A 17,837-nucleotide genomic window follows, 5' to 3' on the forward strand; every position below is an offset into this window, starting at 1 on the left:
GAATCCCAGCTTCCACATGGTGGCTATGAACCATCCTTAACTCCAGTTCCAGGGGATCCAACGGCCTCTTCTGTCTTCTGTGGGCATTGCACAACACGGGTGTACTTACCCATATGCAGGCAATACAAGCATACACATAAAATAAAAATAATAAAGTATTTAAAAAAGAAAAAGCCCCAGACTCTGAAAAATCAAAGTGTCTAGTCTGGGTAGAGGTCTAGTCTGGGTAGAGGTATACCACATATTCAGAGGGTGGTGAGGAGGAAGTGAAGGGAGAGGAACCATGTGTGGACTCCGTGAGAAGTCTTTTGATGCATCTTTTCCTTACTGTATCCTTGGCTGTAGTAAGCCTTAGCCACGAGTATTACATGCTTTTCCTTCTTAAGCTCCTTTTGACTAATCACAATACTGGTCAGATTGGGGAACTCTGAAGCCGAAGGAATGGGAGAAGTTCAGCTCGTACAGAATAAACACTGACCTGGTGAGACGTAGGCCCTGGAAAAGTATCAGAAAACCCAGAAGAGAGGCTGGAGATAGGGTTTGGCAGGTGAAGGCACTTAACTGTGAAGTCTGACGTGTTCCTTTCAGGGTCCACAGAGTAGAAGGAGAGAACCAACTCCTGCAGGACCTTTCCAATCTCTAGTTGAATGCATGCAGTCACCCTGACCTCAAATTAATTTAAAACGTAATAAAATTTTTTAAAAAAAATATTTATTATTGTTACTTTATGTGTATGAGTGTATTTCCTGCATGTATGTGAGTGCACCCGTGTCGTGCACTGCCACAGAGTTCAGAAGAGGGCTTTGGATTCCCCTGGAACTGGAGTTAAGGGTAGTTCATAGCTGCCATGTGGATGCTGGGAATGGAACCCAGGTCCTCTGCAAGAGCAATCACTGCTCTTAACCACTGAGCCATCTCTCCAGCCCCAAAAATGTAATAAAAACTTTTTAAAAAGGAAGTCTATGGGACTGGAGAGATGGTTTGGTGGTTAAGAGCACTGACTGCTCTTGCTGAAGACTTGGGTTTGATTCCCAGCATCCACACTGCAGCTAACAACCATCCATAACTCCAGTTCCATGGAATCCAACGCCCCCTTCTGACCTCTGGGGCATTGCACAAGATGGGTGCACTTACACACATGCAGGTAATACACTCATACACATAAAAATAATAAATAAGCTTAGCATGGTGGCACACACCTTTAATCCCAGCACTAGGGAGGCAGAAGCAGGCTGATCTCTGTGAGTTCATGGCCAGCCTGGTCTCCATTTCTAGTTCCAGGCCAGCTGGGGCTATAGGGAGATCCTGTCTTACAAAAACCAAAAGCATGGAACTGGAGGGATGGCTCAGCCATTAAGAGCACTGGCTGTTCTTGCAGAAGAGCCGGGTTCATATCCCAACACCCACATGGCAGCTAACAACTGTCCGTAACTCCAGTTCTAGGGGATTCCTTGGGCACTGCATGACACAGGTGCACTTATATACATGCAGGCATAATACTCATACACATTAAAAAAATTTTAAATGAAGAAAAACGCATGAATAAGAACACAACTCAGTGAAATGAGGAAAGTGATGCAAGATACGAAAGGAATTCAACAAAGGGAAATACTAAAGCAAAACCTATCTGAAATGCTGAAAAAGAGAACATAATTTTGAAAAGCCCTGTGTAAAGTCCCACCAATAGAATGGCTCAAGGAGAGGTCAGAATATCTGAGTTTGAAGACTAGGGGAAGGAATTGGATCATCAAACAAGGATGAAGATAAAATAATAAAGTACAGTGGGAATTCCAAGATATGTAAGACTCTCTGAAAATACCGAAATCTATGGATAATAAACATAAAAGAAGGAAAAGAATCTCATTCTAAAAGCATAGACAATATTTTCCAAAAGATCATAACAAAATTTCCCAGATTTTCTTTTAAGAAAAAAGTTGCCAGCCAGGCGTGGTGGTGCACGCCTTTAATCCCAGCACTCAGGAGGCAGAGACGGGCGGATCTTTGGAGTTCGAGGCCAGCCTGGTCTACATAGTGAGTTCCAGGACAGCTGGGGCTACAAGGAGACCCTGTCTCAAAAAGACAGAAAAAGAAAAGAAAAAGATGCCAATCCAGATACAGGAGGCATTTAGGGCAACAAAGAGATTTTAAAAAAAAAGAATGTCTCTTCATCATATTGTAATTAGAAACACTAAATATATATATACAGAACAAAGAAAGCATATTAAATAAGAAAACATAAACCCTAAAAAGGAGCTATGGTTCTAAACAGAGTTCTCAAATATGAATGGCTAATAAACATTTTTTGAAGTGTTCAACATGCACACAAAAAAGTGTCTGAAATATTAGTCATCAAGGAACTGTGATTTAAAACTAGTTTGAGATTCTCACACCAGTCAGGTTATCATCAAGAAAACAAATGACAACAAATGCTGGTGAAGATGTGGGGAAAGAGATCTTAGCTTTATTCACTGTAGGTGGGAGTGAGTGTAAATTGGTGCAGTCACTATGGAAATCAGTGTGGAGGTTTTTTCAAAAGCTAAAAATAGAATTACCATGTGACCCAGCTATACCACCACTCCTGGGCCTATTCCCAAAGAACTCCATATCCTTCTTTAGAGCTATTTGCACATACACGTTCATGGGTGCTCTATTCATGATAGCTAGGAAATGAAATCAGCTTAAATATCTGTCATGTGATGAATGAATAGTGAAGATGTAGCACATGTACACAGTAGATTTTATTCAGCTGTAAAAAAAAAAGAAATTGGGGATTTAGCTCACTGGTAGAGTGCTTGCCTAGCAAGCGCAAGGCCCTGGGTTTGGTCCTCAGCTCTGGAAAAAAAAAAAAGAAATTGTGAAATTTGCAAGAAAATAGAACTGAAAAATATTATACCAATGTAATGAGGCACAGAAAGACAAAGAGGACGTGTTTTCTGTTATATGTGGATCCTAGCTTTGAATTTTAGGTTTGTGTGCTGAATTTGGAATAGAACACGTGATATGAAAGTGTGTAGTTGGGTGGGGGGAGTCCAGAGAGTTGAAGGTTTAAGCATGAATAGTGGTGGGGGGATGGAGAGGATGAGGGGTGGGGTGTGGGTTAACCAAAGCTAAAAATATATGGGCACTGGAGGGATGATTCAGTGGTTAAGGACACCTGCTATTCTTCCAGAGGACCCAGGTTCAATTCCTAGCACCTACATGGTGCCTAACCACCATCCATAATTCTAGTTCCAAGGGATCTGATACCTTCTTCTGGCCTCTGTAGGCATTGCATGCATATGGTACACTTAAAGGCAACATACTCATGTACATAAAATTTATATATATATATATATTTGTCTTTTTGAGACAGGGTCTCTTTGTAGCCCAGGCTGCCCTGGAACTCACTATGTAGACCAGACTGGACTCGATCTCACAGAGATTCACATGCCTCTGACTCCTGAATGCTGTGAAGAAAATACCATACACCCCTTTTTTGGTCTTTTTGAGACAGGGTCTCCCTGTAGCCCCACCTGGCTTAGAATGCTCTATGTAGACCAGGCTCTGACTCCTGAGTGCTGGGATTAGAGGTGTATGTCGGGAGCCATGGTTGACTTAAGCATTGGTAAAAGTAGAGTGCCTCTTTAAGAGCTTCTGAGCTCTCCGCTTCAGCAGTTTGAGCTGACAGGCTGTGCCTCCATGATGAATCAGGTCTCTTAGAAACTTACTTTCAGTTCGGTCTTTGGGCACTGGAATTGGTGAGGTAATGCAGCAACGTGCTGCGTCCGTAGTTACTTTCTGTTAGTAAAATATCTATGGTGATTCCTTGGTTACCTCAAATCTGAGTCCTATATAAGATCTGTGATCCCCACAACAAAGAACCATCGTGTAACCACTCCCCTTCCTGTAACTGTGTTCCTTTAAATAAATTCCTCAGAAAACTTAAGACTTTTGTCTGAGTTTCTTTCTTGTTGAAGACCCAAGCCTGGTGGGCTTGGGGGGCGTTCGACAGTGTGCACCACCACATCTGGCCAGAAAATATTTTAAAAAACAAACAAAAAAACCCTAATGTATGAAAAAGCCTTTGGAAACCCACTACTTTGTAATTAAAAATTATAATTCTTAAAAGGATTTTGCCAGGCATGATGATGCATGCCTGTAGTCCCAGCACTTGGGAGGCAGAGGCAGGCAGATCTCTGTGAGTTGAAGGCCTACCTGTCTACACAGTGAGTTCCAGGCCAGCTGGGGCTACAGGGAGACACTGTCTCAAAAAGACCAAAAAAAAAAAAAAAATGATTTTGAATGGAGGTATCTTTGCCTATGTGGACAGTTCCCCCAGAAGACATATGTTAAATGAAAATCTCAATGTCAGGCCTGGGATATCTCCCTGAGTTGTTGGTCAGGGCGGCTCCAGAGGCCAAGACTCTGTTGCTGAAGAGACGGCACACTTCAGTTACAGGACATAGAGAAATCAAACTAGAACTGATTTGAAATATTCCTCCCTGTTGGCTAGCTTTCATAATTCCAGAGGTGCCAGGTTGGCCACTGGTGGAGAAAAGTCATCAATAGACTTATCCAGTGGTAGACCCTGCATGCTACAATACTGACCAACCAGGCAGGATGTACCTACTGGTGCAATAATGGCATGAATACTATGGGGGTAACCAATCACTTTTGGATTGTATTTGAGGCTTGCTCCACATCAGAGAATTTCATACCTAGTATAATAAACCTGGTTAAAAGTCCATGACTGAGGAGGGTATAGGCTCTAGGCAGGAATCTATACTATTGTTTTGTTAAATGGACATGTCAGAACTGCCTTCTAGCCAGGCCTGGTGTTGCATCAAAAAAAAAAAAAAAAAAAAAATCAAGTCTTTTTCATTCATACTACAAGTCCAACATGAGAAAAAGGGGCTTACTGTAGCCACTCAATCCACCATAAGGTACTGCCTTCTTGATGCTAGGCCTTGAGATACAACATAGCAAGGGGAAGTAGATGAAGAATAACTTACATAAATCCTTTTGATTACACACCTCACTTCTTTTTCTTTCTCTTGGGTCTTTTTGAGACAGGGTCTCCCTGTAGACCCAGCTGGCCTGGAACTCTGCTATGTATACCAGGCTGGCCTCAAACTCACAGAGATCCAACTGCCTCTGCCTCCAGAGTACTGAGATTAAAGGCGTGTGCCACCACACTGGGCTCATATACCTCAGTTCTTAAGATTTTATTAGCTGAAGCAAATAACATCAATGCCTAACTTCAAAAAAATTAGGGAATGTAATTTTTCTACATGTCCACAAGATGAGAACAAGAAATACTAGTGATGGGTCAACAAGATGGCTCAGTGGGTAAAGGTGCTTGATGCCAAGCCTGAAGAGCTGAGTTTGATCCTAAGGATCCATAAAATGGAAGGAGAAAACCAACTCCTACAGTTTGTGCTCTGACGTCTACATGTGCCCTTGGCATGCACGTGCCCACACATACACACTAAATAAATGTAAAAAAAAAAAAGGTTAATATTGTTGAGGACAGTAGCATCCTCACATTGTCCTATCAGTATATATTGACTGTTGTGTCTATTTCCTGGCCATATTTTTTTTCCATACCAGATCTTTTGGGTATTGTTTTACTTTCATAGACCAACTTACAAATGTACAATAGACCTACAAATAATGACATTTCTAAATGATAACATGTATTCCTTTGTAATTGCACCGTATCTAGTAAACACCTGACAAATGGTTCTGTAAAACTTGAAAAAAGAGTGAAGGCTGTTCTTTCTAAACCTGGTTTGACTTTATGGTCTTGGTGACTGAGAATGATGGAGAACTGAGCACCGAAGCTTAATCTACTCTTCCTCCATCATGCAAAGCAAAAAATATAATTTTGGTAAAATTAGCACAGCAAGGCTTGCCACAGTCATTCCTATCATTTTATTACATATAAATTTTTGCCAGTTTGCCCGGCTTTAGCTATTAATATGTGAACAGGTGGATAAACCCAAGAAGGGCTCTGAAAGCCCACTTGTGTACTGTCAGCATTCCCAGCTGCCCTTTCTAGTATCGAACCAACTCAAAAAGAAATACAATGTAAAAAGGACCACCACCCCAAGGTCTCAGGAATCTAATTTTTCAAAACCCGAATAAATCCGATGCCAGCATGTGGAGAAGCGCCTACGCCTTGGTGTCAAGCACGTGTATACAGGTGCTTAACTGAGTTTCATAATCTCAATGTACATTAGTGTGAACTGGCTAAATGATACACTGCACACAGTTTTAGTATGAATTTGTTGGGAGCCTGAGGCTCAGGCATTTCTTAAAACTGCTGAACAGACCTAAGCTGGTAACTTTCCATTCTGCCCACTCTCCTCCCGCGGGCACGGGACGGAACCCGCGACCTTGGCCCACGGCCTTGTACTCTTTTCTAGTAAACTGCCCTGTTTTCTGTTAATCAGTAGATTCCTCCCTTAGAGTACATCTGGACCCGTGTTCTGGCTGATATGATTACTCTCAATCTTTGCTCCTTTGTTTTCACTCTATTTAACCTCATGCTTGAGCTGCAATAAACGAGACTTGATCAGAACGCTGTCTTGTCTCCATTTCTCTTGTCTCTTGCCCCATCCAAATCCCCACTCCCCAATCCAGGTACCGTCACTGACCCCGCGGGCCGGGGCATGAATTACGTATGACAGAGTGCTCTCCAAAACCTTTTAAGGAGAGAAAAAAACCACGAGAGGATTCTTGCTTTATTTTTCTTTCCTTTCCTTTTCTTGGTCCTCCTTCCTTACCTTCCAAGCTCTGGGATTACAAGTGAGTGACATCACACCCGGCACAGAGGAGTTTGTATATGCTATCATTTCTTTTAAAATGTATGTGTCTGTATGGGGCAGGAGAGATGACTCAGCAGTTAAGAGCACTGGCTGCTCTTGCAAAGGACCAGGGTTCGGTTGGTTCTCAGAACCCACATGGTGGCTAACAACTGTCATAACTCCAGTGGCACACACCTTTGATCCCAGCACTTGGGAGGCAGGGGCAGGTAGGTCTTTGTGAGTTCAAGGCCAGCCTGGTCTACATGAGTTCCAGGCCAGCTGGGGCTACAGGGAGACCCTGTCTCAAAAAGACCAAAAACAAACAAACAAACAAAAAAACCCCAGAAAACAAAATCCAAAGTAAGAAAACAGAGAAATGGTTAAGAGTATCTTCTGGACACAGTGAGCCCACAGTGGTTTTTACAGCATGTAGAAGATTTGTGAAAGCTCAAGCCAGACCAAATCCCGGCATGGAGTGGGGAGGTGACCTGTAATCCCCACCCCTAGCTGAGGAGCTACTGGCAACCAATAGCAGCTGAAAGGGGGAAAAGTCAATTTTAAGTGTGTGTCATCCTGGGTAGACTGACCATACCCATATCCTAGTTTGTTTCTCCATTGCTGTGACAAAACACTCTGACCACTACCAACTTGGGGAGGAAAGGGTTTATTTAGCTTACATATCCCAGGTCACAGTTCACCAGGGAGCCGAGCCCAAGGTAGGAACTCAGGGCAGGAACCTGGAGGCAGGAGCTGGAGCATGGTCCACGCAGGAATGCTGCTTACTGGCTTGCTCTCCTGGCCCCTGCTCAGCCTGCTTTCTTATGCAACACAGGCCCACCTGCCCAGGGGTGGGACCACCCACAGTGAGCTGGGCCCTCCCACATCACTCATCAAGAAGATGCCCCTCAGACATGGCCACAGGCCAGTCCAATAGAGGCAATTCCCCAACTGAGGCTCCCTCAACCCAGGTGTGTCAAGTTGATGCTAAAGCTATCCAGCACAACCCCACACCCAAGAGTATTTGGGGAACACAAACTGGAAGTGATGTGCTTTACAAAAAAAGAGATGAACTTGAGGGGGAGGTTGGGGATCTGAGACGAGATGGTGGAGGGGCACTGAATATCATCAAAATACATTGTATGAAATTCTCGAAAAACAGACATAGTATTAAAAAATACGAATGAGCTGGAGAGGTGACTCAGCAGTTAAGAGCACTGGCTGCTCTTGCAGAGGACCTGGGTTCAATTCCTAGCATTCACAAGGTGGCTAACAACTATTTCTAACTCCAGTTCCAGGGGATCCGATGCCTTTTTCTGACCTCCTTGGACATTGCACAACATGGATACAATTACACATGTGCAGGCAATACACTCACATACCTAATAATATTTTGAAAAATATAAACAAGGGGCTGGAGAGATAGCTCAGCAGTTAAGAACACTAGTTGTTCCAGAAGACCCGGGTTCGAATCCCAGCACCCACATGGCAGCTAACAACTGTCCGTATCCACTCCCAGGGGATCCGACGGCCTCTTCTGACCTTGGGCATTGTACGATATGGGTGCACTTACCTACATGCAGGCAATACATGAATACACATTAAAAAAAAAAAAAAAGTTTTAAAACAAAGCTGGGTATGGTGGTACATGTTTTCAATCCCAAACTTAGGAGGCAGAGGCAGGTAGGATTTCTGTGAGAACGAGGCCAGCCTGGTCTGGATAGTTGCATAATGTTCTAGGCCAGCTGGAACAGACAGACCCTATCTCAAAAGACCCCCCCACCCCCCCACCCAAAATCACAAACAATTGTCAAATGACTTAGTTTCTTCATTTATGAAAGAGACACTATAATAACACCCACTTTATAGTCTTGTAAGAATGATATACACCTTGAAAATTTATATACAAAGAACAGATACAACTTGAAGGCAAAAACAAATTTAAAATGTCTTTATTCATTTATGTATGAAATACTATTACCTACGTTAAAAAATGTCTCTCAATTTGACAAGTTTATCTGAAAAATTCATCTCTTACCACATACTGACATGATACAGGATGCAGATGTAAAAGTTAATTTAATAGACATCATTAAATAATCACACATATGCAACCTTGGATAAAAATAGACTGATATTAAATGTGGCCATATGGAAATTCATGAACATCAATGGGATGAACATTTGTTTGTACTGTTTTCTGGTAACAAATCTGCTTTCTGTGAATCTTTAAACACCCAATTCCAAATCTTCAAGCTCCTGGAGAAGGGCTGTTTCTTTTTGAATTTTCTCCAACTAGAAAAGTTTAAAATAATGGAGTTATTAAACAGAAAATAATTATTGGGTCTGTAACCAAAATCATAAAGGAGAAAGAAATTTAGAGAAGGAATATCTTTTTGAGGGGGTGAGGGGGTTGAGACAGGGTCTCCCTGCAGCCCCAGCTGTCCTGGAACTCACTATGTATACCAGGCCGAACTCACAGAGATCTGCCTGCCTCTGCCTCCCAAGTGCTGGGATTAAAGGCATGCGAGTAAGGAGTATCTTCTACCCTTTATGAGACCCACTGGTAAACACAGACTAAAATATAGATTAGAAACCAGTTCTAACTTGTTATCTCTTATGAACCAAAGGGGCAATAAACAGAAGACATCTTACTGTCTCCCTTTAATAAGACTTCCATTATCCACTTGGGCTTAAAAGAGCTGAATAAAGGAGGAGGGGAAAGGCCAGGACAAGACGAGAGGAGACGCCCTGTCTGTGTAACATAAGGACTTGCTATTTTGGTAGTGATGGCACTAGTACACCTTTTGGGATGCAGACTGTCCTTCACCGCGCTCTATAGTGCTTTTCTCCTTAGTTTTCAAACAAGCTTTTAAAATCTGTTTCTTTCTGGTTAGCTACTTGCTCTCACTCCACAGGACGCATGCTAATGACGATGCCCAAACCCCACGTTACCTGGTTCTTCTCCAGCTGTTTGCCAGCTGCCGCCTGTTCTTTCAGCTGCTCGATAGCTTTCAGTTTCTGCAAACACCAAGTGAAAGGGAAGGAAGTTACCTTACAATGCGAATGCTCTTACTAACACACAATTGTACTGCATTTCTTTCAAAGGCGATCTGTTAAAATACTGGGGTTAGCTCTTTTCTGAAGTTAAATATAAAATTAGATGTTAAAAGTATGGCTTAGGCAAAATATGTTTTGCAAGGAGTTTTTCCCAGCTGAGGTCAGAAGAGGGTGTCAGATCCTCTGGAACTGAAGGCACAGGGATGGTTGTTAGCCGCCAAGTGGGTGCTGGGAACCAAAACCAGGTCCTCTGCAAGAGCAGCCAGGGTGCTTAACCACTCCAGGGCCTGTTTTTGTTTTTAATTAAGAAAATTTTATTCTGTGTGTAGGTTTGTGATTGGGTACATGTGCCACAGTGCTTATGTGCAGGTCAGAGGATCATTTTGTGGAGTCACGTCTCTCCTACTTTTCTGTGAGTTCTGGGATCAAAACCAGGTTGCCAGGCGTTCACAGAAAGACCTTTACTTATCATCTAGCTGAGCTGCAGGTTTTTAATTAATGTTATTTTGAGTGCACAGGTGTGAACAAGCAAACATAACACTAACTTCAGCATTCTCTTCCACACTCCACAGCAGCTGGACAAAGTCTAAGAGAAACCTCACCCCAGGGCTGCCACTATGCGGCCTTCTGCCTCTGTGGCATCATTTATTTAGTCAGTGTTTTTGAGACGAGGTTTCCCTGTGGCCCCAGCTGACTTGGAACTCACTATATAGACTAGGCTGGCCTTGATTTCACAGCAATCCATCTCCTGGGTGTTGGAATTAAAGGTGTGTGCCATTTCTAAATTATAGTTTTCTTTGAGAGGAAGCAACACTGAGAGCTGCTACCACCTATTAAATACCTGCTTCAGGCACCCAAGCACTGCTCTAATTGGGCGACTTTCACATACATGTCTTTTGATGTACATATCTGGTTTTCATTTGAATTTCTCACCTTTTTTAGATTCTTAATTTTTTTGTCTACTTCAGGGTCACCTGAAATTGGCTGAGAGATAGGATTTCGTGGGGTGTTCTGTGGGACAGGAGGAGCCAAATCTGGACTCTTGTCACTTCTTGCTTCCTACAAGAAAAAAAGAAAAATTAGGCATTTACTTATTGTGTGTGTGTGTGTGTGTGTGTGTGTGTGCATGGACACATATATGTGGAGGTCAGAGGGCAACCTTCAGGAGTTTCAGAATCTGTTACCTCCTTCTACCATGTAGGTCCCTAGGGATCTAACTCAGGTTGTCAGGTACCTGAGCAAGTACCTTTACCCACAGAGCCATGTTGCCAGATCAGGAAAAAAAAATTGATTCAATTTAAAACATGAAAACAGGGAGTTGGAGAGATGGCTCAGTGGTTAAGAACACTGAATGTTCTTGCAGAAGACCCAGGTTCGAATCCCAGCACCCACATGGCAGCTAACAACTGTCCATAACTCCAGTTCCAGGGGATCCAACAGCTTCTGTCCTCTGTGGGCATTGCACAACACAGGTGCACTTACCTACATGCAGGCAATATATGCATACACATAAATAAAAAAATAAAAAAACATGAAAATAATGTATTTCAATTAACATGATATTGGTTTATAAAATATAGAAGACAAATATGGGACTTTATATTTTCTATAAAAAAATCTGAATTCAAGGTTTCATGACATATCCTACATATTCCATAATAGAAACAAAGTAACTTATTCAGAGTAAACCTGGAGCTTCGATGTCCATTAACAAACATTCCACAATTCTGAATTTTCTCAGATGTGCCACCATATGAAGTTTGAAATCTGAGAGGGCTTTTCTAACTAAGGGGCTTAGGGTTTCACTCTTGTGATGACTTAACCATGGAGTTAAAGGAATACTATATTGCTCCTATAATGAGGAGACAGTTATCTTTCTGGTCTCATCCCTCCTCACTGACCATATGGAAGTAAGAGTCCTACAAGCTCCTGGGACTCTTCTCATATGAACCTAGAACAATATGTCCGCATGCATAAGACCCATGCAAACTCAAGCAGACAAAAAACCAGCACAAAACTGTGGAAATGGATAGGAGGCCCCAATCTTAGTTGAAGAATTATTAGCAGTTGATTACTGCTGGGTAAGGAAGAGCTGATCTTCTTAAAGGGAGGGATTCTAGATAGGCTGACTAGATCTCAGTGGATGAACTTGCGCCTGGGACATCTAGGGACACTAACGACATGACAGGCCTTAACACAAGCGACAATGTATGAATTCCAGTGGTGGGGGGTTACGGGAGGGAGCCAATGGGGAAGGGGGTATAAAGATGATTAAATGTTCTGTAAGAAATACACAAAAATTCATTAAACCTTTAAAAAAAAAAGAAAAAAAAAAGACGCAAGCAAATTAGACCTGGTCAAAATAAAATCATTACCAGCAAGACTGTATTTGTGATATAATAAGCTGTTAAACATCTACTTCACTGCTACAGTTTGAACGTCAGTGTCCTTCCAGAAGTAGCATGTTTGGAACTCAGCGCCCAATGCGACAGTATTAAGAAGTGGAGCCCAGCTGGATGTGGTTGCCTCCACCTGTAATCCCAGCACTCTTGGAGGCAGGGCAAAGGGATCTCCATGAGATCAAGGCCAGCCTGGTCTACACAGCGAGTTCCAGGCCAGCTGGGTGAATAGGGAGACCCTGTCTCAAAAAACAAACAAAAAACAAAACAACAAAAAAGAAGCAAGTCCCAGTCAATCCCTGACCACCCCACTTAAGAAGACTTAGATCTTTTGGAACCCATGTAAAAAGAAATGCAAGATGTGCAAGGCAGAACCAGGAGACAGGAGAATGGCCCCTAAGCTCGTGGGCCAGCTAGCCTGGAGTACACAGTGCAGCAGCAGAATTGAGACCCTGCCTCAACAGGGCAGGAAGACTCCTGTAAGCTGTCCTCTGACTCTCCCCTCTAAGGTTTTGAGGTCAGGTCCAGTTTGTTTCATTACTACTCTGATCTGGAAGGAGCTCCAAGTCCATATTTTAAATGCTTGTTCCTCAGGGTAGTGCTGCTAAGAGGTGTGGAGCCTTTAGGAGGAGCCTGATTTTTCAGGTCATGGGAGCATCTTATTCGTTTCTCTGCTCCCTAGCTCATATGCAGAAGAGCAGTTCTGCTCTACCAAAGCTTCTACCATGATGTCTAGGCTGCATGCCACCACAGGCCCAAAGCAACAGGGCCAATTAACCATGGACAAAACCAAACCTAGAACACAGCACTGGCAGAACACTTGCCTAGCACATGCAACGAACGCCCTGGTTCAGTCCCGAGCACCACCAAAAGCAGGGGGTGATGGGAGTAATTTCATGTTTGTAGGGCACAGTGGTACATACTTATAATTCTCAGCACTTAGGAGGCTGAGGAGAGAGGACTGTGAGTCGAATTCCACAGGAACTATATGCCAAGACCATTTTAGAATCCAAACAAAAAAAAAAACAAACCAAACCCTCTGAGTCAAAATAAACCTGTCTTTATGACTTGGTTATCCCAGAAACTCCACTGCTGTGATAGACAGCAGACACAGTTACTAAGTATATAGCTAAGATTACTTAGAGATTCAGGGGCAAGGGCTGCAGAGCTGACACAGCTGTTAAAAGGCTCAGGCCCACAACCAAAAAGGTAAGAAATTCACAGGCAAGCACAAAAGAAAGTTACTTTGACTATTCAAATTTAATTGTAACTACATTTTATAACATCACAATCGAGTTTTTAGGAATATAATGGTTAAATGTAATGCTTAAGTGTGGATTACATGGATTTTGTTTGGTGCTGAGAAGATCGGTGCTCCAAATACCTGCTTTGCAGCTTTCTTAGCTTCGTGCTTCCTCTGATTTTTAAGGGCTGTTTTTGACAATGGCTTGTCACTTCCTTGATGCGGCTTCATATTCTGTGGAGGCTCCTCTTCATGCTATGGAAAATGTAAAATAAACACTTCTGAAATGGAGTCTATGGTTTGTAAGGCACACACAAACATAGTATAGGACAAACAAGTTTATTAGACTTATTTTAAGATAACTGGTAAGTAACATTTCAAAATTCTTACCAGAATAGATCTATATTTTAATTATTAGTACTATTTTTTATGTTTGTAAGTGTATTGCCTGCATGTAACTGCACCTGCGTTGTGCAATGCCCACAGAGTTCAGGAGAGAACACTGAATTCCCTTGGAACTGAAGTTATGGATGGCTGTTAGCCGCCATGTGGGTGCTAGGTTGAACCCGGGTCCTCTGAAAGAGCAGCCAGTGCTCTTAACCACTGAGCCATCTCCCCAGTTCACCAGAATAGATTTAAATAAGGACTTTCTGATTCATTGGTAGAATTATTGCCAGAGTTTACTTATAAAATCAGAGAGTAGAAGGTTAAGCGAATGTTTAAAAAGAACACTTCAATGGAGTTTAAGAACCTCCAGGCATTTTGCATAGTCAAAAAGAAGGGGGGATTCTTTTGTTTTTGTCAAGAGCAGGGTAACAACTGTTAATTCTTGAAAGAGTTATCTACTTCCTGGAATGGCTGGTAACTTAAGAGTTCATACAGTCCGTTTATATGAACAGTCCTCGTTCACGGCTATTGAATGGCCACTTTTTAAAAAAATTTTATTATTTTATTTTTTTTATGTATATGCGTGTATTGCCTGCACGTAGGTAAGTGCACCCATGTTGTGCAGTGCTTGCGGAGGTCAGAAGAGGCTGTCGGATCCCCTGAGACTGGAGTTACAGACAGTTGTTAGTTGCCATGTGGGTGCTGGGATTCGAACCAGGGTCTTCTGCAAGAGCAACCAGTGTTCTTAACCACTGAGCCATCTCTCCAGCCACCAGAATGGCCACTTTTCTGACACCATGAAGAGTTGCTCAGGCTTGGAGATCCCTTATTTATCAACATCATCGCAGAACAGTGTTCTCTCTTGAGCTCTGAAACAGTGTCTTAAATCATATTTGAATCCAAACAATACTTAGGAAAGGTGAGGAACTAATGGCCTGACCATTGTTTACAGTCCAACAATCCTTTAAAACAGGGAATTTCATTTAAGTACTCTGATCCATTTTGTCTTAAAAATCAACAGTTTTGGCAAACCAGACCGCAGCTCTCCCACGGAAAGTCAGCTACTGTTGAGTAGCTGTTAGGGCCTCACAGGCCTTGCGGACTTTCTCCTTCACATTCTCTCCTGCTAACTGTTACCTCACACTGCCAGCCTCGATTTCTGGCATTTGAATTTGAATTCCTGACCTACAAAGCTGATTTCTCTCCCAGAAATTAAAAAACTGTGAATCTATCAGGGAGGCCCAGAGGTTTTCAAAATAACACAGGCTATTGCCCTTGGTTATCCGCCATAACTTCAGGATGAGACCGTATTGGCTGCAGGACTTACAGAAGTCAAACTGACCACGAAACCTCCTCCTGATGGCTAGCTTTCAGTGCCAGTAGCTGCTAAGCAGGCTGCTGGGGGAGATAAGACATCAACAGTCTGACTCAGCACTGGACTCTGTATGATGCAAAACCAACCTGAAAGGCAAAATGTGCCCACTGCTGCAATAGTGGCATGCCTGTTACTGGGTAACTAATGACTTTCTGATTAGATTTGAGGCCTAGTTCACAGGGGGGAATTTCATGGCTGGTACTGTAATCCTGGTCAAAAGCCCTAGGGTAAAACCTGATATTGTGATTTTGCTAAATGATCATGCTATCAATTGCCTTCTAAATACTGTTTATATCCATAGACCTGGGCTGCTTACAACCTTGTTCAAAAGCTTCTTTTCTTTCTTTCTTTTTTATTTAATTTTTTTTGAGACAGGCTGGCCTGGAACTCACTATGTAGACCAGGCTGGCCTTGAACTCATAGAGATTCGCCTGCCTCTGCTCCCAAGTGCTGGGATTAAAGGTGTGTGCCACCATGCTTTTTACGGTGGGCAGCAGTCCATGGAGAGATGTATAACTGGTGAAAGTGCTGAGAATGAGACTGAGTGTTCAGTCCTAAAAGGGACATTATCAATGCCACTCCATCACCAAGGCTCAGGGAACATCATGGAAGAGGAGATGGAAAGAATTTAAGAGCTGGAGGATGGGGAGGAATGCTGTCAAACACTCTTCCAAACATGACATGGCTATCACACTCAAATTCATAGCAGCTGGGGCTACCCGCACACAATTAAGCCGGCCAAAATTTTGGCATAGACAGGGTAGATAATTTCCAGGCCCCACACATTACTGAAAAATTATTGGCAGTTGATAGCTCCTGGGGGAAGGAGAATCACCCTTTATGAGTATGTGGCCACTGATGGGATTCCCATGCTTCAGTGGAGGGCCCTACACCCATGCACATATGGACTTAGTGGGTTATTAAAAAAGAGAAGACTAAGTTGGGACGGGGGGATGTCAGGGGGATATAGGGGCGTTTGAGGAGGAAATAAAAGGTATAATCATATTTCATTGTATATATGTATGAATGTCTCAAGAATGAAGAGAAAAATTTAATCGTGAAACCCTTTAAATAGCCTCTTTATCAGTTTAATAAGATGATGCATCTTCTATGGGCCTTAGTGATCTCTGGAGTTTATATTCTAATTTGGTACTAAGTAACAAAAGAAAATAAGAACAAGGTCTAGAGAACCCCACTGTGAGTAGGTCTTTCCGATCATGGTGGTACTTACCAGTTTGGAATTGGTGACTGGTCTGTTTCTTAAAGCTGGAGGCCTATAAGCTGTCGCAGCCTTAGGCTCTTCATGAGGGACCTCACTTGGAACAGCTTGGTAAGTTATTGTTTTTGCTGGAAATATTCCATCCAAAAATGGCTGCCATGAAACCTGCCATAATTCTCCATTTGATGGCACATCATACTTATGCAAGATAGAACCAGTATAATGCCAGATCTTGTACCCATTATTAACACGTAACCTGGGAGCACACGTGGCTGTTAAAATATGCTCACCATCTGGGCACCAAGCAAAATATGTAGAATCAGAAGCCACCGGTTTAGAAATAAGCTTGTAGTTTTTAACATCCCACACTTCCATCTGTCCCCTCAGGTTTCCAAATCCAGCTAGTACTAATATGTGTCCATGAGGGCTATAGTAGGCTGCATTCCGAGGACCAGTGCCAAAGTCAAACACTGGATCACATTTCAAGTTGAAAACTGTTGCTTTTGCAGGCATAAAACCATACACAGCACAAAACTCAGTAGAACTAGAATTCCAAACCACATCATAAATTGGGCCATTTTTTGCTACAAGAAAGAATATAAAACCCAAATTAGCAACAAAAAATTTTGTGACTATTAGCACAAGATAGAAATGTATAGTACTCATAAACATGTCAAACTACTAAAAGACTTTCAAAACTTTCAAGACATATTAAAATTAAATGAGCATTAACATATAATCATAATTTTAAGAACTACTGAATTTTAATTTCTTTTAAATATGTTGGTAATGTGGGTTTATGGAAGCCAATATAAGTCTACAGTAATTCTTTTATTACTATTAATAAAAATATTTTTTTGAAAAGGGGTCTTGCTAGGATGCCTAGGCTAGCCTTGAATTCCTGAATTCAGATGATCTTCCTGTTTCCAAAGTGCTACGTCAAGGACTGCAGGCATAGGTTGCCATGGCAGCAATAGTTTTTTGGGGGAGGAGTAATACTTACAAGTAACAATAAAAATACAAACTATATAAAAAGACATGCTATAAAATAAGTGCCTCCAGGGGTGAAGAGATGACTGCTCTTGCAGAGAACCTGGTTCAATTCCCAGCACCCAGATGGTGGCTATGAACCGTCCTTAACTCCAGTTCCAGGGGAATCCGATGCCCTTGTCTGACCTCCGCAGCATTGCAGGACATGGGCGCATTCACGTACAGGCAGACAATAAAAAATATCATAAAAATAATGAATAAAATATATTAAAAAAATAAATAATCCAGGCATGATGGCGCATGCCTGTAGTCCCAGCACTTGGGAGGCAGAGGCAGGTGGAACTCTGTGAGTTCAAAGCCAGCCTGGTCTACATAGTGA

At 42.3% G+C, this 17,837-nt stretch overlaps 1 protein-coding gene across 1 annotated transcript in view; it reads right to left on the reverse strand.

Annotated features, from left to right (window-relative positions):
• Positions 1-8,721: 8,721 nt before the first annotated feature.
• The window catches only part of Eif2a (eukaryotic translation initiation factor 2A), a gene marked incomplete in the record, with an annotated part of 28,691 nt that continues 19,575 nt past the window's right edge, over positions 8,722-17,837 (reverse strand). Inside the window, 5 exon segments of the mRNA XM_008844976.3 lie at positions 8,722-9,080; positions 9,741-9,806; positions 10,779-10,904; positions 13,629-13,742; positions 16,481-17,052. Of these exon segments, the coding sequence (XP_008843198.2) occupies positions 9,015-9,080; positions 9,741-9,806; positions 10,779-10,904; positions 13,629-13,742; positions 16,481-17,052 (944 nt within the window).

Source organism: Nannospalax galili, unplaced genomic scaffold (genome assembly GCF_000622305.1).
Source record: "Nannospalax galili isolate Female #2095 unplaced genomic scaffold, S.galili_v1.0 scaffold351, whole genome shotgun sequence".
NCBI lineage: Eukaryota > Metazoa > Chordata > Mammalia > Rodentia > Spalacidae > Nannospalax > Nannospalax galili.